Source organism: Microcaecilia unicolor, chromosome 3, assembly GCF_901765095.1.
Source record: "Microcaecilia unicolor chromosome 3, aMicUni1.1, whole genome shotgun sequence".
Classification (NCBI taxonomy): Eukaryota; Metazoa; Chordata; class Amphibia; order Gymnophiona; family Siphonopidae; genus Microcaecilia; species Microcaecilia unicolor.
In genome coordinates this window covers 171,740,072-171,763,591 of record NC_044033.1, presented here as the reverse complement: position 1 = coordinate 171,763,591, position 23,520 = coordinate 171,740,072, and the positions used below count along the sequence as shown (strand labels likewise).

The 23,520-nt window shown below is 42.7% G+C and overlaps 1 protein-coding gene and 1 long non-coding RNA gene across 2 annotated transcripts in view; one reads left to right on the top strand and one right to left on the bottom strand.

The window, feature by feature from the left end:
- Positions 1 to 23,520, top strand: part of MARCHF9 (membrane associated ring-CH-type finger 9) — a 168,293-nt gene that overhangs the window by 141,595 nt on the left and 3,178 nt on the right. Inside the window, exons 2-3 of the mRNA XM_030195219.1 lie at positions 9,799 to 9,954; positions 16,004 to 16,196. Of these exons, the coding sequence (XP_030051079.1) occupies positions 9,799 to 9,954; positions 16,004 to 16,196 (349 nt within the window). The remainder of the gene's footprint in view (positions 1 to 9,798; positions 9,955 to 16,003; positions 16,197 to 23,520) is intronic.
- LOC115464862 overlaps positions 18,725 to 23,520 on the bottom strand; it is a 68,261-nt gene continuing 63,465 nt past the window's right edge. The window contains exon 4 of the long non-coding RNA XR_003941280.1: positions 18,725 to 19,164. This is a non-coding gene — a long non-coding RNA (uncharacterized LOC115464862). The remainder of the gene's footprint in view (positions 19,165 to 23,520) is intronic.

Below are 23,520 nucleotides of genomic sequence, written 5' to 3'. Positions count from 1 at the left end.
CAAAATATCTCTTACTGAGTTTATCCTTCGAAAAGCAACCCCCGCCCAAAACCCTGTTTAAGAACTGCAAAAATCCGATTAGAAAATGACAATTTAGAATCAATCAAAACACCTAGATATTTGAAACAATCAACAGGAGTTATAGGTTCACTAAATAGTACTGGTGTTAATGAGGGAACTGAGCTTTGGCCAGTAAGCCAACAGACAGTAGTGTTTTTCGAATATACATACATAAGTATTGCCATCAAGCCCAGCATCCTGTTTCCAACAGTTGCCAATCCAGGTCACAAATACCTGGCAAGATCCCAAAAAACCTCAATACATTTTATGCTGCTTATCCCAGAAATAATCCGTGGATTTTCCCCAAGTCAATTTAATAATGGTCTATGGACTTTTCCTTTAGGAAGTCAGCCAGACCCTTTTTAAACTCTGCTAAGCTAACCGCCTTTACCACATTCTCTGGCAACGAATTCCAGAGTTTAATTACACATTGAATGAAGAAAAGCTTCACATGCCCCCTAGTCCTAGTATTTTTGGAAAGAGTAAACAAAGGATTCACATCTACCTGTTCCGCTCCACTCATTATTTTATTGACCTCTATCATATCTCCCCTCAGCCATCTCTTCTCCAGGCTAAAAAGCCCTAGACTCTTCAGCCTTTCCTCATAGGGAAGTCGTCCCATCCCCTTTATCGTTTTTGTTGCTCTTCTCTGTATCTTTTCTAATTCCACTATATCTTTTTGAGATGCAGTGACCAGAATTGAACACAATATTCGACGTGCGGTCTCACCATGGTCTGATACAAAGGCATTATAACATCCTCACTTTTGTTTTCCATTCCTTTCCTAATAATACCTAACATTTTATTTGCTTTCTTAGCCGCCGCAGCACACTGAGCAGAGGATTTCAACGTATCATTAATGATGACACCTAGATCTCTTTCTTGGTCAGTGACTCCTAACGTGGAAGCTTGCATGACGTAGCTATAATTCGGGTTCCTCTTTCCCACATTCATCACTTTGCACTTGCTCATGTTAAATGTCATCTGCCATTTAGATGCCCAGTCTCCCAGTCTCGTAAGGTCCTCTTGTAATTTTTCACAATCCTCTCGTGATTTAACAACTTTGAATAACTTTGTGATGTCAGCAAATTTAATTACCTCCCTAGTTACTCTCATCTCTAGATCATTTATAAATATGTTAAAAAGCAGCAATCCCAGCACAGACCCCTGAGGAACTCCACTATCTACCATTCTCCATTGAGAATACTGACCATTTAACCCTACTCTCTGTTTTCTGTCCTTTAACCAGTTTTTTATCCACAATAGGACACTACCTCCTATCCCATGACTCTCCAATTTTTTCTGGATTCTTTTATGAGGTACTTTGTCAACCCCCTTTTGAAAATCCAGATACACAATATCAACCAGCTCAACTTTATCCACATGTTTGTTCACCCCTTCAAAGAAATGTAGTAAATTGGTGAGGCAAGATCTAAATCCATGTTGGCTTTGTCTCATTAATCCATGCTTTTGAATATGCTCTGTAATTTTGTTCTTTTTAATAGTCTCTACCATTTTGTCTGGCACCGACGCCAGTCTCACCGATCTATAATTTCCCAGATCCCCTCTGGAACCTTTTTTAAATACCGGCATTACATGGGCTATCCTCCAATCTTCCGGTACCACACTCGATTTTAAAGATAAATTACATATTACTAACAATAGTTCCGCCAGTTCATTTTTCAATTCTATCAGTACTCTGGGATGAATACCATCTGGTCCTGGAGATTTGCTACTCTTCAATTTGTCAAATTGGCCCATTACATTCTCTAGGTTTATAGAGATTTCATTCAGTTTCTCCGACTCGTCAGCTTTGAATACCATTTCCGTCACTGGTATCTCTCCTAAATCTTCCTCGGTGAAGATTGAAGCAAAGAATTCATTTAATCTCTCTGCCTTTTCAGTTTTATGCGGATTACAAACAGAAGAAACTAAGTAGACCATAGGAAGTACAATCAGAATAGTCCAAACATTCAGTAGCTGTCACTTCCTCTTGTTATTCTGCATAAACCAGTGTCACCTTAAAGGCCTCGGCCTCTTCACTTTGACTTATTTTCTCCAATTTATCTAGTCCAGCGCAGCCTTAGTACAGTTTACTCTGTGGTATGGAGGGGCGGACTGAGACAGTCAAAGAAGAACCTGTGTGCATCTGAATGACGACATGTCACATGGTATGTCAGATAATAGACCCTCGGATAATCTGGACTCTATTGTATTTTCTTCATTTACATACATATGTGCTCACCTATGCGTGTAAATGAACTCTTTTCCCCAGATGTAATTTTATAATACAAGCATAGAATTGACGGCATGTACTTTTCCAGTGGATGTACACATGGTGGAGTGCACAATTACACATTTACCCCCAGATTCTATATATGGCACCAAAATGTGTGCGTGGATTGAAGATGCATGTGCAAATTAATTAGCTAACAAGCCATTAACTAGCAATAAATTGATGTTAGCAATCAATTATTGAGGTTAATTGGCATTAGGTTTTTGCAAGCACATCTTCCTGTGTGCTATTTTATAACCCTGTGCACCTAAATCCTCAAAAGTGGATTCTAAAAATTTTTGCATGAAGTTATAGAATACCGCCATTCCCACGCTCAAATACCAAGATTTGTGCACTGGCATTGACACAGGTTTCAGTTGACATAAGTATTGACACCCACATTTGGTTATGGGAATGAGCTCTAAGCTAAACTCCTACCCTAGCTGAGATAATATTTAACCATCTCTCTGACCTCATGTGCAACTTTCTTTAAATTAGTTACCTTACTTTCTAACTCTTCTTACTCTCTTACCTATCTATATGTTCCATTTTTGCTTATATCCTTCACTGTCAATTAAAATGTTCTACTACATATTGTGTTGACACTGTAATTAGTATACTATCAGGGGCATTTTCGAAAGAGAAGGGCGCCCATCTTCCGACACAAATTGGGAGATGGGCGCCCTTCTCTCAGGATCGCCCAAATCGGCATAATCGAAAGCTGATTTTGGGCATCCTCAACTGCAGTCCATCACGGGGATGACCAAAGTTCACAGGAGCGTGTCAGAGGCATAGCGAAGGCGGGACTGGGGCATGCTTAAGAGATGGGCATCCTCGGCCGATAATGGAAAAAAGAAGGGCGTCACTGACGAGCATTTGGTCGACTTTACTTGGTCCATTTTTTTTCACGACCAAGCCTCAAAAAGGTGCCCAAACTGACCAGATGACTACTGGAGGGAATCGGGGATGACCTCCCCTTACTCCCCCAGTGGTCACCAACCCCCTCCCATCCTAAAAAAAACAAAATTTAAATTTTTTTGCCAGCCTCAAATGTCATACCTAGCTCCATGACAGCAGTATGCAGGTCCCTGGAGCAGTTTTAGTGGGTGCAGTGCACTTTAGGCAGGTGGACCCAGGCCCATCCCCCCCTACCTGTTACACTTGTGCTGGTAAATGTCAGCCCTTCAAAACCCATACGAAACCCACTGTACCCACATGTAGGTACCCCCCTTCACCCCTTAGGACTATGGTAGTGGTGTACAGTTGTGGGTAGTGGGGTTTGGGGGGGTTTGTGGGGCTCAGCACCCAAGGTAAGGGAGCTATGCACCTGGGAGCAATTTGTGAAGTCCAGTGCAGTTCCCGCTAGGGTGCCCGGTTGGTATCCTGGCATGTCAGGGGGACCAGTGCACTACGAATGCTGGCTCCTCCCATGACCAAATGGCTTGGATTTGGTCGTTTCTGAGATGGGCGTCCTCGGTTTCCATTATCGCCGAAAACCGGGAATGACCATCTCTAAGGAAAACCATCTCTAAGGTCAACCTAAATGTTGAGATTTGGGCGTCCCCGACCGTATTATCGAAATGAAAGATGGACGCCCATCTTGTTTAGATAATACGGGTTTCCCCACCCCTTCACCAGGACGTCCTTAGAGATGGGCGCCCTTAGAGATAGTCGTCCCTGTTCGATTATGCCCCTCCACGCCATTCTTTGTATTATTTGAATATTTTTACTGCTGTAATTGCCTATTGCTCGTTTGACTTATTCTTACTGTACACCGCCTTGAGTGAATTCCTCCAAAAAGGTGGTAAATAAATCTTAATAAATAAATTAAAGAATTAAAACTGAGTGCTGTTTTTGGAATAGTGTTCTGCACTGATTGTTTCCGGCGTACAAATTTGGGGGCCGTTTACTGAATCTGGGCTTTAGATTATAAAAGCTTATAATTTACATACATTCTTTGGAAATTCAGGCATGAACATTTACACTTGCTCTAGGGCTGAAGTTCCACCCCCTTTATCATTTTGGTCACTCTCTTTTGAATTAGAAAAGGTTCAAAGAACAGTGACCAAAATGTTAAAGGGGATGGAACTCTTCCCTTATGAGGAAATGCTAAAGAGGTTAGGGCTCTTCAGCTTGGAAAAGAGATGGCTGAGGGGAGATATGATTGAGGTCTAGAAAATACTGAGTGGTGTAGAATGAGTAGAAGTGAATCGATTTTTTACTCATTCCAAAAATACAAAGACTAGGGGACACTCAAGGAAGTTACATGGAAATACTTTTAAAACAAATAGGAGGAAATATTTTTTCAATCAATAAAGAGTTAAGCTCTGGAACTCTTTGCTGGAGGTTGTAGTAACAGTGGTTAGCGTATCTGGGTTTCAAAAAGATTTGGACAAATTCCTGGAAGAAAAGGCCATAGTCTGCTATTGAGACAAGCACGAGGAAGCCACTGCTTGCCCTGGACTGGCCACTATTCGAAACAGGATACTGGGCTAGATGGACCTTTGGTCTGACCCAATTGTGCCTGCAATGTAAGCGTGGGTTGTTACATGCTTTCGTTTTTTATAAAGAAAGTAGACACCTACTTTTCTTTATTAAATAGCACTTAAGTAGGTGTCTTCTTTCAAGCTTAATGTTGGCTCCTTCTTATCAAATTACCCTCAGAGAAGTCAATGCTTCCCAGACATCAGAGATCAAACTGCGCATCCCCTCCCTCAGTTCTTTTCAGCTGCTCATAAGCTCTTATGCAGTTGTTTGCTTAAAGTTTCTTTTGTAGGTAAAAGGATGGATAGCCCAATCCTCCTTTGCCTTTCAGATCTCACTGTTTTCCATCACAGCACCTCTTTTTCTCCTTTCCCATCTGAAGGGTTGGCATAGCTTAATGGTTTACTGGTTTACACAGATACATTCTGCCTTAACCCAAGGCAGAGTACAAGAAAGCATACATAATCCATGTATTAAAACAACACAAATTAAATGAAATCCATAACAAAGCTCAAAATAAAATATTAAATCAAAATAAATTAAAATGATCAGATAAACAGGTCCTGAAGCTTTGACTTCTTAAACCCCAGCTTGTTTTTCATGAGGCTGGAAAACATTGGCCTTGAATCAACCCCTCTTTACTCTTGCTTTGGGCCCAATCCAGTGCCCGTGAGGTCACTGACTGAGGAGCTCAGTGCCCCATCCAGTCACCTTAGAGGAAAGAAAGTGACAGAAAGGCAAAGATCCCTCCAAAACACTCCTTATAATCTCTATGACAACTCGTTTTCCTATTTGCAGTTATGTCATTATATTTCTTCTCTGCCTGCTGAATCATTAACACCTGTAGTTTGGGAAAAATTGCTCATTGTGCTTTATGATTCCTCTGAAATATTATCATGGTTGTCTGTGTGAACATATTAAGAAATATGACTATGATGCTCTAACGTTTAAATGGGGAAGTGAACTGTCTTTTTCTTTACATGGTCCACAACTGAAGTCTTGTGTTTTGGGAATTGCAAAAATCACTGAAAATGTAATACTGTGTGAAATGCATTATAAATTTCTCATGAGAATGTATATATCCCTTTGTAAAGCCTTCAGACTGAACTTTTGATCTGATGATGTGTATCTGAAGTGTTCTGGCCCTAATGCGCCTTTGGGTCGTGCCCGAGCCCGACCATTTTCCTGTTTCGGAAGCAACTTTGCGCTCATGTCCCATGTCTCTGGCATATAACCTGGTGCCCAATCCACGCTCCTGTTTGACATATTCACTGTCATATTCTCCACCCAAGGCCCTGCGACTCTTTTTAAAATGTTATAGATTTTGACTAAAGTTCTTTAAACATAATCTCTATGACATCACAACTTCTTCACTGGCTTTCTATGTACGGATCCCACTAGAACAAGCCTCACAAGTTATAGTTCTGATGGGACAGTAGAGACCTCTGCATGCCACTTTCTGCATACACCATGTTAGGCACAGTGGAACCTTGAGGGTCACATGTACACAGTGCTAATGTAGCCAGCCCCACCCATGTCTATATCCCTTCTTACAATTACATGCAGTGGAGGCAATTCTGTAAGTGGGCATCTCCATATAGGCACCCTTGTACCATGTGGTGAGACCTATTTTATAAAGGCACCTGTGCACTCAGGTTCTGTTATATAATACTAGCATAACCTGGCCTCAGTGTGCCTAACATTAGGCGCCGGGGCGGACTGACCATTTGGGCAACCGGGCAGTGCTGAGACTCTAGGGGGCCCAGAAGCACTGCCCGGTTGCCTGCTGCCACATTACAGCCCCCCCCCCCCAGCCTCAGTGGGCCCTCCCCGGTCCATTGAAGGACCCTGGTGATCTAGTGGCCTCTGTGGGAGCAGGAAAGAATCCCACTCTTTCCTGCCCGCTGCTGCTACTTTGCCTGACGGCGCCACCATGTTTTAAAAATGGCTGTCGAGACTGCCGAAATCTGTGAGACTACCTCAGGAAGTCTTTGCAGCCATTTTGAATACACAGCAGTGCTGAGCAGATAAGCAATAGTGGGTAGGAAAGAGTGGGGTTCTTTTCTCCCACCAAAGAAGCCATTAGACCACCAAGGCCCTTCAAGGTAGGACTGGGGGGAGAGCCCACTTTGGCTCAGGAGTCTGTAGTGTGTGGGAGGGGGCAGCAACTATGGTGGTGGGGGAACTGTAGTTTGCGGGAAGGGGGTGGTGGTGTAGCAATGGGTGGCGGGCAGTGGCTGGGAGACCCCAATGACCTTTACTGCTTAGGGACCCCAACCACTGTCAGTGCACCCCTGTTAGGCATTCACAGTTACACCAGCCATAGGGCTTCCATACGTGTAGACACCTAAATACATCATGGATACATGTAAGAGTATTCTGTAACTTATGCACTTAAGTGGGAGCCCTGCCTATATCCCGCCCCTGAATATGCCCCCATTGCAGTTATACACGGCGCCTCATAGAAGCACCCTCAATAGAATGGTGTTTAGGCGGAATATTGATACATCACTTTCAAGCTTTTATGTTTGGTTTATAGTGTTCCAGACATCTATCTTTCAAAAACATTCATGAGATATATTCCTTGTTGAGTACTATGCTCATCACAGAAAAGTCTTCTCCAGCTTTCCGGTCTTGATGTTATTAAGCTAGCTACAACCAGGAAAAGAGTGTTCTCATATGTGGGACCTTCTTAATGGAACTCTTTGCCTGATGAACTTTCTCTGGAGTTGATGTTTATTGTATTTGTATTTAATAATAGTTGGGTTATGTAAATTGCTTTAACACTACAGTACAAATGCAGTATATAAAATTAATAAATCCAATCTATGCACATATGAGTGCGCATGTGCATGTCTCTGTCAATATTCTGTAAACCTACATGTGTGACTTGTACGTAAATCCAGTGGCATAGGAAGGGGGGCGGTGGGGCGGTCCTCCGCGGGTGCACGCCGCTAGGGGGGTGTCGGCTCCGCTGGTTCCCTGCTCCCTCTGCCCCAGAACAGTTACTTCCTGTTCCGGGGCAGAGAGAGCAGGGAACCAGCGGAGCCAACGCAGCTCCCAGCGACTTGCACTCGGGGTGCATCGGCGTTCCTGCCCGCCCCCCCGCTTTCGTATGGCAGTAAGAATGCGCTCCGGGGGGGGGGGTGCTGTGCTGCACCCGGGGGGGGGGGGTGCGCAGCGGCGACCCACCCCGGGTGTCAGCCGTCCTCGCTACGGCACTGCGTAAATCTAAGCTCTATATTCAGCTAGTGGCGATCAGCATTTTGCTGACCGCCACCAACACTTAACCAGAAATTCAATGTCAGGCCACATCTGGGCACCGGCATTGAATTTCTGGGTTTCTGGAGCCAGCTAACACATAGCTGGTTAAGTGCGATATTCAGCACTTAACCGACTATGGGTTATTGCAAAAGATAGGACTGACTTTTATGCGGTCCTGTTTATGTAGTTAACCTAGCCAGTTAAGTTCTGAATATCAGCACTTCACTGGCCAAGTGCCAACTGCACCCCCAGAATGCCACCAAAATAGCAAGTTTTGAGTATGGTGCTAATTGGCTATTTTCAGGTGTGCTAACCAGTTAAGAGCCGCTGAAAATTAGTAGTTATCCACGAACAGGCGATTAAACTAGCTAGGTGTCATTTCTAGCCAGTTAAATTATGTTGAATGTTGACCCCCTAGTTATAAAATTGCCCTTCTTGCCTCTTGTGCCCTCCCTTACAGAACAGTGCATAATAGCTAACATTCTGTTCACTGACATTTGCAAGGGGTGTATAAATTTGGGCGCCCATTAAGGAGGTCATTGTATACAATGTGCCAATTCTGGCGCCCATTAGGGCACACTGAGCACCATTTCTGTAACTGGAACTTGGTGCCAAGATTCTATTATCGAATACTAGCATATAGAGCTGCCAAAAGGGGGGGGGGAGCATGGGGGGCAAAATTCTCCAGACCCAGCCTCCAAGGGGTGCCCGGCGCTGGCTAACTTCTTCCTGCCTGCTTGCTTCTGGATCTGTCTCTCTGCTCCTGTGTGCCAGGAGGACCCGGATGATTGTATTAACGCGATAACCTGAGTGACCTGGGTTATCGCGTTAATGCAATCATCCAGGTCCTCCTGGCACACAGGAGCAGAGACTGAGGAAGGAGCAGTCAGATACAGGAAACAAGGAAAGGGGGTAGGCTGGGGTGGCTCGAATGTAAGGGGGGGCAATCTGAATGTGTGTGGGGGGGGGGGGGGTGGCAGTGGCAGGCAGCGGTCCTGCCTTAGACCCGGCTGTGTCTCTCAGTGGCCGTGCTAGCATAAGCCACCACTAGTACGCCAAAAATGTAATACGTCATCAGTTACGCCTGCCATAGACATGGTGTAACTGTCGGCGAGTTATTGTAGCAAGGGTGCACATAAGTTACAGGATTTTGTAAGGTATGCATGTCAGTTGGTGCTCCACCCAGGGTGCATTAAACTAGTTACGTGGTACTTATCACACTTAAGTAACTGCCGTTTTTTCTTGGCAGTGATGTACGCAAGCGGCGTGTAACTTTGGGGGCTAATTTAGAAAATTGCCTCCACCATGTCTAAGGGATCCTTTTACTCAGCTGCGCTAAAAGTGACCTTAGCATGTCCTTATTCTGGTCTTTTCCACGCACTAAGGCCATTTTTAGCCCAGTTGGAAAATGGCCAATTTCCATTTTCCAAATTAATGGCTACGTGTTAATTTTGCAATTTGTAAAAGGATCCCTTAGCGTTTTTTGAATATTAGCCTTATTTTTAATTAGTTGTGTGTTTATGTGTGTGTGTGTTCATATGACATCACAATGCCATATTGTAGGAAACAGGGGAGGTGGGATATTTAGTCCTAGTGGAAGCTGATTGACTGACAGATTGTCTCTTACCTTCTGACGACTGGATTATCTATCATTGTGTCTCGGTGAGTGCCTTACAATGTTTAGCTCCCACTTCATATCATCTCTTATTTTCCAGGGGGAATTGCTCAGTCCATGTCGGTGTGATGGGTCCGTTCGCTGCACTCACCAGCCTTGCCTGATTCGGTGGATCAGTGAAAGAGGGTCGTGGAGCTGTGAGCTGTGTTATTTCAAATATCAAGTCTTAGCCATCAGCACTAAAAACCCCCTCCAGGTGGGTGACAGATTAGGTGCATACAGAACATGAAAGGGACGGGTTTAATGTGGCCAAGGGAACTTGGAGATGTTTTGAGCATTTATGAAAAAGCCTAGAACGGGTGGGGGGGGGGGGGGGGTGCAATCTGCAGGCTGAATTTGTGTGGCCTTTGACACCATGGGACGTATACACAGAAAGCATAATTAACCAGAGCTTTGGTGATTTTTAAGTACTGTATTTTGCAAATATTATCAGAATAGTCACTCTAGCAGTTTTATTTTCATCATTTTTAGTAAACATTTTACTTATCACAGGTGGGCTATGGAGCTCTGTGCATTTCCAGTTCCAACACTGTATAATGTTGCAGCCTGCTAGGGATAGTAATGACATTCAGGTGGCCCTCTGTGTATAAATGTTGCCTACCCCTGGCCTAGAACTTCTTGGACTTCTTGGAAAGGTCTGAATACATCCTGAAGCACTAGGGTGTGGGGGGGGGGGGGGGAGGGATTTCATGATGAAACACCATTAGGGCTCATGTAACCAACATTTCAATCAAACAACAACAACAGCAAAGGTGACGAAAAAACAGTCCCAAAGCCAAAGGTGTGGCATAGATTCAGTTGGTAAAGTAAGACTGAATAGGAATTGTGTTTCGGCCACTGGGCCTTCATCAGGAGTCTGTACAAAACTCTCAATTTATCTATAGGTAGTGTTGTTGGTATAAAAGCATTGAAAAAAAATGGGTCTTGACTGAACACATGTGTAGCACTTACAGCAGCTTTTATACCAACAACGCTACCTATAGATAAATTGAGAATTTTGTACAGACTCCTGATGAATGCCTAGTGCCCGAAACATGATTCCTGTCGAGTCTTACTTTACCAATTATTAAAGAATCTATGCCACACCTTTGGCTTTGGGACTATTTGTTCATCACCTTTGCTGTTGCTATTGTTCGATTGCTTTAGTGCAAAGGTTGGTTCTTCCTTGTTTTCCTGGTCACCAACATTTTGATAACTTAAGTAACATAGTAAGTGATGGCAGATAAAGACCTGAACGGTCCATCCAATCTGCCCAACTATCGCATTCATTGTCAATACATGATTAAATCAACAATGAATGTAATATAAAATACCTTACCATGGTCTTTCATTGGTGTTTCTGGGACATAGACAATTGAAGTCCGCCCGGCCCTGTCCTTACGTTCCAATTACTGGAGTTGCTGTCAAAACCTACTCCAGCCTATCGTCTTGTCATTTGTGGGACACAGACCGTAAAAGTCTGCTCAGCACTGTCCTCAGGTTCCAGCCCTGAAGTTGCTGCCGAAGCCCTTTCCAGCCCATCCTAAACCGGATTGCCATGTACAGGACACAGACCGTACAAGTCTTCTTGGCACTGGCCCTAGTTCATCACAGCTAGAGTCGTCATCTAAGAGTCACTCGACACATCCACACATATGCAGCCATTTTTTAAAGATTTTTTATACCATCTTTTCCAAAATCTTCCCAGAGAAAGGTTTGGAAAAGATAATGAAACATAGGATAAATGCATTTATTAGGATTTATTTACTGCCTTTTTGAAGGAATTCACTCAAGGCGGTGTACAGCAAGAATAAGTCTAGCATAGGCAATAGACAATTACAGCAGTCAAAATATTCAAATAACAATACAAAGTATGGCACAGTATGCTACATTACAATGGACTAGATTCAGTAAATGACACTCACATTTGTGAACCGAATAAAATGTGTGCTGAGCGCCCTTCTGTAAATGCCACTCTGAGTTGGGAGCCTTTTATAGAATAGTACGTAGCGTTGGGATCCTGTGAGGATTTACACTTATTGAATCCTGAGGAAATCCTTGCACGTAAATTAGGTGCGGATCCCCTGAATTCTATAATAGTGCATGCACCTTTAGTGAACACCCCTGACATGCAAAGTAACATACATAGTAGATGATGGCAGATAAATGGTCCATCCAGTCTGCCCAAGAAGATAAACTCATTGTATGTGATACTTTATATATATATATATATATATATATATATATATATATATATACACCAGACCTTGATTTGTCCTTTGCATTTTCAGGACAAAGACCGTAGAAGTCTGCCCAGCACTGGCTTTGCTTCCCAATTACTGGTGTTGCCACCCAATCTCCGCTAAGCTACTGTGGATCTATTCCTTCTGAACAGGATTCCTTTGTATTTATCCCATGCAGTTTTGAATTCTGTTACCATTTTCATCTCCACCACTTCCTGTGGGAGGGCATTCCGAGTATCTGCCATCCTTTCTGTGAAAAATACTTCCTGACATTATTCCTGAGTCTGCCTCCTTTTAACCTCAATTCATGTCCTCTAGTTCTACCACCTTCCTGTCTCTGGAAAAGGTTTGTTTGTGGATTAATACCTTTCAAATATTTGAACGTTCACTCCTGTTTCTTCCTTCCTCCAGAGTATACACGTTCAGGTCAGTAAGTCTCTCCTCGTACTTCTTGCAATGCAAATCCCATACCATTTTTTAGCTTTTCTTTGCACTGCTTCAAGTTTTTTTACATTCTTAGCAAGATACAGCCTCCAAAGCTGAACACAATCTTCCAAGTGGGGCCTCACTAATGACTTTCTTCTGCTGGTTATACCCCTCTCTATGCAGCCTAGCATCCTTCTGGCCCTGGCCACCGCCTTGTTGCATTTTTTCTTCACCTTCAGATCCTCAGATACCCGAGTGGATTCAGTTTACCACCACTCTCTGTCGCCTGTCGGTCAACCAGTTTCCTATCCATTTCACCACTTTGGGTCCTAAGTACAGCCCTCTTAGCTTATTCATGAGTCTTCTGTGAGGGCCAGTATCAAAGGCTTTGCTGAAATACATTGAGTGCACGTCCTTCATCCAGTTCTTTGGTCACCCAGTCAAAGAAGTCAATGAGATTCGTTTGGCAGGATTTTCCTTTGGTAAAGCCGAGTTGCCTTGGATCCTGTAACCCGCATGACTAGTATCTGGGTATAACTTTAAACTGCATGGTTGACATTTTAAAGCAACAGTGACCCGCCTATGCCCCTCCCATAACCATGCCATCTTTCAATTGCATGCTAAAAAATGTACACGTTCATCTTCATAGAATAGTGCTTAGTAAGATGTGTGCATAAATCCAAATTGTTGCCAATTAGCACCAATCATTGATTGTTAGTGCTCAATTATTGATGTTAATTGGTCCGTTAATTAATTTGTGCATGCAACTTCCTAAATCTCCACCACCCAAGCTGCAAAGGACTCAAATACAAATCAACCTACTCATCCAGCTTCTCCTATATAAGCACGCAACTACGGAACGCATTGCCAAGCACCGTGAAAACAACATATGACCACCTAAACTTTCGGAAACTACTAAAACCAACCTGTTCAAAAAGGCATACCCTAATGATCCAACTTAAATGCCTTAACCCTGCAACACAACAAAACCAAAACTCATATTGGACATAGCTTAACTCTTCCTCCTTATGATTCCCCAATGTGTCTGTCACACATGACCTCTACTTTACCACAACTTCACTCTGTATTTGTTCATACCAGTATTGGCGATCGCCTCTATGGTACTATGTAAGCCACATTGAGCCTGCAAATAGGTGGGAAAATGTGGGATACAAATGTAACAAAATAAATAAACAAATAAAAACTTTGGGTGCCAATTATAGAATCTGGGGGGAATATGCATTTTTATTGTATATGTTTCTGCTTAGATTATTGGTGTTGTCTCTTTCACACACATATGTTCTTTTTTTTTTTAGAAGGGAATCTTTTTGGCAGACAAGGGGAGAGAACTGTCACCATTTTTTATCTTGCCCTGATTTACTGTCTGTGCAGAGGCACTCAGAATTATTGTTGCATCTGTCCTATTTAACTGTGTGGCTTTTATGCTGATTTTATTATTTATTTATTTAGATTTTGCTCACACCTTTTTCAGTAGTAGCTCAAGGTGAGTTACATTCAGGTACTCTGGATATTTCTCTGACCCAGCAGGGCTCACAATCTAAGTTTGTACCTGAGGCAATGGAGGGTTAAGTGACTTGCCCAAGATCGCAAGGAGCAGCGGTGGGATTTGAACCGGCCACCTCTGGATTGCAAGATCTCTGGATCGCAAGACCAGTGCTCTAACCACTAGGCCACTCCTCCACTCCCATGCTACAAATAAAATTATGAATTTTATTTGTAACATGCTTAGGCCCTGTCTACCAAGCTGCACTATAGGCATGCTAGCGCTTTTAGCGCACGCTAACGCTAGAAACACCCATAGGAATATATGGGTGTCTTTAGCGTTAGCATACACTAAAAATGCTAGTGCACCTTAGTAAACACGGCCCTTAGACTTTTACATAATGCGGGATATAAATGTTGTAAATAAATAAATTACCTGCAAGTTGTAACTAACTAACTTGCAACTGTGCAGCCTATTATTGTGGACCATTCCAGTTCTGGCATGTCTGTGGTCCCTCAGAGCAGCAAGATGAAGCTCTATGAGGAAGATGAGGAAGAAAAGACATGGGAGATGCCAGACATGGCCTATAGTTTGGTTGGAAGAATTTTTTCATTTAGATAGATCGGGGTGGGCAACCTCGGTTCTTGAGGGCTGCAACCCAGTCAGGTTTTCAGGATTTCCCCAATGAATGTGCAAATAACAACAGAAATGGGATTTGGGAGATGAACAGTGTGCATGACAGCGTTGTATTAGGAAAGAGACTTCTTTAAGAGTGAAGGACATGTTGGCTACTGGATTTGAATAACATTGAGAAGATTGATGGTGTGTATATTTGATCAGTATCACAGGATCCAAGACGTTTGAAAGTTATTTAAAGATATAGTACTTGGACTGGATCGTTTATGAACAGCATATTAACATTACTTATAGATTGACATTATGTGATAGATATTTTGTGTGTGATTGTTATGATGATCAATGTTATAGGAAAGAAATACCACAGTTCTTCAATGTAGGTATCATTACTTCCAGTAGAGAAGAAGAGAATAATATATTTTATTAATAGAATGAATGGGTGTGAGAGAAGAGAGTGTTGCATTTTATATGGAACTATATTTTGATATATTTTATGATATGTTTTGCAATAAAGGTAATTAAGAATATTTAATTTTTAAATAGTAGTTACTTTATATTAGGAATGAGTATGCATGAGATTGATTTGCATCTACTGCTACTTTTGTATGCAAATTGATCTCATGCATATTTATTGGGAAATCCTGAAAACCTGACTGGGTTGCAGCCTTCAAGGACTGAGGTTGCCCACCCCAGGCCCAATATTCAACAGCTGTTATCTGGGTCATAGCCTCTCCTAGCTGGCTAAGTACCACTTGTCAGTGTGAAGATGAGGCTTCTGCTCCCACTCTCCAGCAGGCCTGTAGCCTCTGAACAGGACCCCAAACAGTCTCTTCCCACCCTTCTGAGCACCCAACCTCAAGCTCCTGGGCCCCTTTTCCACTCAGGGTGAGCTGGTTCTCAGTATGCAAATTTGTATGCAGATTAGCATGTTATCCTTTCACGCTGGGTTTCCATTACAGCTTAGTACAGTCTCATTTATATGCATCTTTGAAGAGGTGTGTTTTAAGGTCAGTTTTAAACTGATCCAGTGATGTCTGAAAACGAAGAGGTACAGGGAGCGAGTTCTAAAGATATGGCCCTATGACATGTCTTGTGTGCTCATGGGTGATTTCACAGTGGCTTGATATCACTAATTGATTTTGTTGTGTGGATCCGAGTGCGTGTGCGGGATTGTATGGATTTGGAATGAGGTAACGGTAAAGATAAAGAAGTTGTTCAGCTTGCAAGATTTTAAAAACATGCAATACGAGTTTATAAACGCTTTATTTATAAGCAGGGTTCACCAGATGGCTCCAAGTCCTCAGGAACAGGTTAAAACAGTTATGCTTCCTTCCCCTCCCCCTTCTTCCATGAACTCATACTCATTTTTTTTCTAGGGTACAGTTTTTCTTGCAACACTGCAGCTGCATGCCTGCGTGCCCTCTGGCATTAACTCTTGTTGTTTTCCCCCTTCCCAGTGGCAGGCAATCTCTCTGACGGTGATTGAGAAGGTCCAGATAGCAGCCATAATCTTGGGTTCACTCTTCCTCATCGCCAGCATCTCCTGGTTAATATGGTCATCACTCAGTCCCTCCGCCAAGTGGCAGCGCCAGGACCTGCTCTTCCAGATCTGTTATGGCATGTACGGGTTCATGGATATAGTCTGTATAGGTGAGAGGGCCTTTAAAATCATCATGCTTTATTTAAACTGCCCCTAAAATGATTTAAAATATATGGGGGAAATATTTATCCAGTGGTAGTCAGCATTTCTTTAAATGCCAGACACCACTGGCTAAGTTAGACTCAGATATTTAATGCCAGTCACAATCTGGCTACAGGCACTGAATATTTAAGTTCAGGGTAGCCGCCGGGAGTTACCAAGGTACCACCAAAATCCAACGACAGTACCTGAATAGCTACCCTGGTTAACTTAGGACAACCGTTCTTTTACCCAAAGTTAACCGGATAGTTATTGGGGTACTGCTGCCAAACACTGGTGGTGTTAGGGTATCTCCCGACTCTGCCCCAACTCCCTCCCTGGATCATCCTGGCACTAACCGGATACTAATAAACGAAAAAAAGGAGGTAAAAAACCTCATAAGCAAAATGAAGTGAGGAGAATCCAGGGAGGATACAAAAAAAAAAAAACAACTTTATTTGAAATACTAAAAACCGGTTTTTAGTATTTCAAATAAAGTTTTATGTTGGTATCCTCCGTGGATTCTCCTCACTTTATTTTGCTTACGACTAACCGGATACTGCCACGGTTGTCAGAGCAGATATTCAGTGGGAAGAAACCTCTCTTGCCTGGTGAAATCATTTAAAATATCAACCCCTAGGGTTTTTTTTTCTTTCTCACTGTTGCTTAAAACAGGGAAAACAAGATTAACCTAAAACCTGACTCAGCATTTATGAAAGCATGGTTGAAGTAGGCATCCATTACTGCTGCTAATGATCTCTTTTGGTATCATTGAATTATGTTTACGTGGACAGAAAATATAGTTTGAAGGTTATGGATTGTTGGAACAGTCTGCACTCATGCACATTTAGAGAATACCACATTAATGGAGCAGCACTGTGCAGGAAAAGCCATTAACATATTCTGTTGGACTTTCACCAAACCTTACCTGGATGATTGATAGCTATGGTGCCTCCTAATTATTTTGTAACTGTTATTTTTAAACCTTCTAGTATTGTATAAGGTTAACAGGTGACACCAGGCCATCAGGCAGGCCACGGCTGTGAACCTAGGGCATAATAAGAATCGATATGCACTTGCAGTCCTCACCTATTTCTCCTGCATGTGGTATTTTTCCACAAAGGGAGCCTGCCCAAGTTGAGGTGGGGAGCAAGCAGGGCTGAACTTACCTCTCATGCACCCCTAAGTACAGGATTGTCAGAGCCCCCTCTTACCTATCCTATGACATAAGAACAATGATGGAGGCTTGGCAGACCCATAACACCCCCTCCCATCTCTGACACAAGAACAATGAGGGAGGGTCAGTGGCTCCATTGTAACTCACACATCTCATATCCAAAACATAAATGATGGCAAGGCTTGGTGGGCTCCAGAATACCCCCATCTATTGGAAGAAAACCAAATTAAGGGCCCCTAAGCAAACTGTTGGAGAAGGCTCCCAGAGTAAGGGGATCCACCTTAGAAGAAATAGGGATTGTGTAAGTGGGCCCCTCCTTCCCTGGGCCCCCTTGCACCGAAGGGGCTGCTTGGTGGAAGTTATGCCATTGCAACCATCCTACCCATCGTCAACCCAAGAATCAAATGGTCTCTGTGCTGTGATCCCCTGGCAGCTGGTAGATCCCCCCCTTTTCAACCCCTTGTATTGAGGACTAAATGAGGAGCAGGGCAAAGGAAAACACAACTGCCCTGCTGCAGCCAGTCTGCAAAAGCATCACTGACTAACCTTTGCCCCTCTTTTCCTCACATCCTTCCTCCTCCTGCCCCATGTCTACCTCTCTTGTGGTGTCCCCAGTGTCTAGCCCTACTCAGTGTCCCTTTCTGTCTCTCTTTTCCCCAGTATTCCCCTATTATATTCATATGACCACATCCCTTTCTTTCTTACTGTCCTTTATTAGTTTAGTTTATTATACATAATACAGTATCATCAGAAATATTGAAAGCAACAATGCTCTGTGTAAATAACAAAAGAAGCAGCCATATGCAATTCCAAAAAACTAAAATACTATTACAACTGTTTTACATAAGATTCATCAGTATTCTCGCCCAGTCCTAACAGACTCTACATCCCAGCAACTGTTAAACGTTTAAAACATCCAGAGTAGTCTTCCTTTCAAAAAACAAACAAACAAACAAACAGTAAATCCTTAAAACTCAGTAATGAACAGAGGGGCCCTTTTATAGATCGGCAGTAAGCCCAACGCAGAATTACCGCTCACTCTTCCGGAACTACTGCTGGCCCAACGCGGCCGTCGGCGGTAGTCCCACCCTGAGCCATTTCCGGGGGGAAAAAAGAAAACCCCTGGAAATGGCTTGCGCGGCGGTAACTCGGTGGTAATTGAGTATTGCCGTGTGCTGCCCAGTTACCGCAAGGTTAGCGCGGGAGCCCTTATTGCCACCTCATTGGGTGGCGGTAAGGGCTCCCCGTCGCATGGCCATGTGTGCCTGGGGTCTTTTTACCTGCTGCGGTAAAAAGAGCCCCGGCGCATGGGAAAAACGGCCCCGCCGCTAGCACAGGACCCTATTTCCTGCAGCTTGGTAAAAGGACCCCCACAATTAGTAAAAAGCCAGATCATAACAGAACAGTGCAAAAAGAGGTAATCTAACATAAAGAAAGCTCCTTTCGGAGCAGTGTCCCTAAGCTTGCTGTAGTACAAGAAAAGGTGTGAGATATTGTTTTAACTAGACTGTCTTCAAATAACAAAGAAGTACAGAGTATACTGGCTCTAGATTTAGAAGGTACCTTGTGAAGGATAAATATTCAAGCCCACTCTCACTGAACCTTAGAGGTGGCATTTTAAAGGAGAGCCTGGATCTATTTGACAACCGATGTAATTGTTCAGGGATAGAGTTGATGTGCTATCTCTGAAGCCACATCTTGACTCCAACCTTGCAGATGTATCTTGCACAATTCGCATTTTATTGATCATCTTCTCTAGAACCCTGTAAGCAAAGCATTGCAATAGGAAAATGGTTTAAACAAAGCTAAAGCTAAAAGTATCAGCTGCTAAGGTTAGAATTTTAAATCAAGCATGGACGTTGTTTAAAAATACCATCATCTTGGAAGCCCAGACCAGATGTATTCCACATATTAAGAAAGGTGGAAAGAAGAGCAAAATGACAGCCAGCAGGGCTTAGCTTCCATATAGAGGTGAAACTGATACTGACAGCCCACGTCCTGGGCATGCGTTCAAAAGTTGTGCTTAACACACAACTTTTGAATGCATCCGCCAGGTGCCAACTGCCCGCTTTGCTTCCTTATGATGGAGTTAATAGCGTACATATTATTTGCATACTATTAGCTTTGATCATGAGGGAGTTTTTAGGGCGCTGCTGTTCCATGCTGTAACTTATAACCTTATAAATAGGAAAGCTACTTGTAAATCCCCAAGTCTACAAAACAGCTCATACATCACTTTGGACTCAATTTTTTTTTTTAATTTTCACTTAATGCAATTTAAAAATAAATCTACACACAAAAAATTTTAGTGTATCAAAATGTGCTCAGTCCGTGCCTGGTGCAACCATTATATCCTCAGGGAGAATATGTGGTCATATCACAGTTGGAACCATCACTGCACATTCAATGTTCCACCTCCCTAATGTATGTACATACATCCAGACCAGATGTATGGCCTTCACCATATATTGGATAATATAATAGACTTAGATTAACACATTTTCATATTTATCAGAAAGAAACATTACCCAACCTTGAATGGTTTTGTTGTGATTTCCCTTTCTGATGAAGATGTGTGAAACTCGGCCAGAGTTAAAGGGAAGATGCCTTGAGATCGTGAGAAAGAGTGGATGAATGTATGAGTATGTTTTTGAGCACCAACACGGGCACGAGATATCCTCAAGGGAAGTGATTATATTATTTTTCTGTGCATATTGTTTTGTACAGCTCTGATTGTTTGGTTTGTGGTCAGTTACATTAGTGTCACTGAATATGCATGTACCTCCATATATTTAGTATAGGATTGTGTCAGCAGTGTTTTGAAAAGATTGGGTAATGTTTCTTTCTGATAAATATGAAAATGTGTTAATCTAAGTCTATTATATTATCCAATATATGGTGAAGGCCTTACATCTGGTCTGGATGTATGTACATACTTTAGGGAGGTGGAACATCCAGTGCCGTAGCACGGGCAGCTGACACCTGGGGCGGGTCGCCGCTGTGCACCCCCCCCCCCCGGGTGCAGCGCGGCGCACCCTCCCCCTTCTAGTGCGCACCCCCCCCCCTTGAGCGCGTACTTACATCGGAAAGCAGCGAGGGACGGGCGGAAGGGCCAATTCGCCCCCAGTGCATGTCGCTGGGAGCTGCGTCAGCTCTGCTGGTTCCCTGCTCTCTCTGCCCCAGAACAGGAAGTAACCTGTTCCGGGGCAGAGGGAGCAGAGAACCAGCGGAGCCGACACCCCCCAGTGGCGTGCACCTGGGGCGGACCACCCCATCGCCCCCCCCCTTCCTAAGCCACTGGGAACATCGAATGTGCAGTGATGGTTTCAACTGTGATATGACCACATATTCTCCCTGAGGATAAAATGGTTGCACCAGGCACGGACTGAGCACATTTTGATACACTAAAATCTTTTGTGTGTAGATTTATTTTTAAATTGCATTAAGTAAAAATTTAAAAAAAAAATTTTGAGTCCAAGGTGATGTATGAGCTGTTCCATGCTGTGCAAGAATTTTGATTATTGGGCCCTAAGTTTTTCAGGAATATCACAAGTAACATTAGCGCATGGCCATTAATGGAAAAATAGAAAATCAACCATTTGCCGGCTGTGGTTTAATGGTCTTATCGCGTGGGAAAAACCTGCATAAGGGGTGCTAAGGCTACTTTTTACTGCAGCTTAGTAAAAGGACCCCTCAGTTACCAGTTGCAGGCAAACACTGATTTAGTTGCTGAAATCTGATCGTTTCTTAAAGGCAGCATCTACTGTATGTCATCAGCATACTGATAAATTTAAAAGCCAGGGCTAGTGCAAGAGTACTAGATTCTCTTGGTGAACCTTCAGCCTTATGCTCCTCCCTGCCACGCCCGCAACCTGTCCCCTCCAAAATTTTGATGATTAAAACTAAATCATGCTCATCTCACAATAATGCTATAAAGATGCATGATTGAACATCATACATTTAAATGTTAAACTTTGGTGACTAGTATGTAGGTAGGTGTAGTGAGGGTGTGTTAGAAGGTACAATGAAAAAGCAGTGTACAAAGTTACTGTGTGAAGCCATTTTGAAGAAAATCAAATACAAAAAAGTCATTCTTTGGTACATAGGTATAGGTGTTTAGAATCTACAAGGACACAATCCAAAAGTCATTTACTTGGATAAATGGGTTAATAGAACATTTCGTTCCTCCCTCATGGCTCTTTGAGTCTGTGTGACTCTCAGCACCTATTGCTTTGCTTTGACTGCTGCTGATTTTTGCTGCCCTAGGCAGCCACCTAGTCCTGCCTGATGATTAAGCCAGACCTGTTCAAAGCTAGACCCCCAATGATCTTTCCTAAAAGTTGAAGATAGACATTGAATAATATAGGCGAGAATGAGGAACCTTGGGGAACATTGACAGGGCTGATAAACGCTTTGGGCCACAGTCTGTAAACAGCATCTAAAAAATAGGCATGTCCAAGAATAGCACTTAGCACTATTCTGTAAACCCCGCCTAAAGTTAAGGCTATAGAACAGTGCATAGAGCTGGGGATTGTGCCTACATTTAGGCACAGCCATTTACAGCACTGGAAACTTGGTGTAAATACTCAAATTCTATAACCACATGTGTAAATTTGAGGAATTCCCCTCCCATGGCCATGCCCCCTTTTCAGCTACGCATGTTAGAATTTACACTCGCCTCTTTTTAGAATATGCCTGAGTAAAGTGATGTGGTAGCCGTGTTAGTCCATTTTTAAAGGTAATAAATAGAAATAAATCTAAAATCTGGGTTGGCTAACCTAAGACTGTTATCATTCCAGATGTCTGCTGTTTGTTCTTATTATAAGTACAGAGGTGTGGTAGCCATGTTAGTCCACTTTTAAAGGTAATCAATAGAAATAAAACAAAATAAAACATGGAAAAGAAAATAAGATGATACCTTTTTTATTGGACATAACTTAATACATTTCTTGATTAGCTTTCGAAGGTTGCCCTTCTTCGTCAGATCGGAAATAAGCAAATGTTGGTAGATGACAGTATATATAAGTGAAACATCCAAGCATTCCAGTGACAGTCTAAAAGGATGGGGGTGGATAGGTGAGGGACAGGGAGATATGCATGGAGATAGGAGGGTGACAAAGCAGTACAATTTTATGGTTTATAATGGGCTAGAAAACCCAGATCTTTGTTAAGTCCTGTCTGGTGAGTGTCAAAATATTTAATTGTTCTGACTTCAAAGGTCTTACGTTCCTGTATTGTTTTAAAGTTCCCTTTTAAGATTCTTACCATGAAGTCACTGGTACAGTGTTCTGGTTTTGTAAAGTGCTTCCCCATAGGTGTGACATTTTATTGGTACTGGCATTTTTCATATGGTGTCTATGTAAATTAAATCTCTTCTTTAGCATCTGGCTGGTTTCTCCAATGTAGCAGCCTTCGTTGCATTCTACTTCTTATTATAAGGAACTTAGTCTTACTTGTGTTTAATTTCAAAAAATGGGATTTGATCTTACTTTCCTGAAGTATAATACAGCTCACTATTCTGACTTAAATATCAGTATAGGAAGAAAAAATTGTAAGAAATCCTTTTAATGTCATCAGCATAGATAAAAACACTTATAAGCAATCTGAGACAGCACAAAACCCAGTTAACGGCAAAGAACATTGAACAAAGTAGGCAACAGTGGAGACCCTGCAGAGCTCCATAATCTGGCTTCCATGACTCTGCCTTAGATGCTTGGAATTGTTCCCTGTATGAACTACTTGATAGAAAACCCATAAACCAATTTAACATATTTCCTGTAAGACCTAATTCATCAAATATCTGTAACAGTTTTTCGTGATCTACTAAGTCAAAAGCGCGGAACAGATCGAACTGCAACAACACTGCTCTAGGTCCACCACTAAGTAACAGCATTTCTTCAGTCATCAATGCTGCCAAAACTGTCTCAGTACTGTGGTATTTCTGAAATCCTGACTGGGCAGGGTGTAAAATATCAAATGTCTCCAAATATTTCTACAGCTCCATAATCTTAGCAAAGAGGGGAATAGATGCTACTGCTCAATAGTTGGGCACATCTTGCAGGCTACCCTTAGGATCTTTAGGAACAGGTGTTGGCAGGATATTGTCTTTATCAGATGGA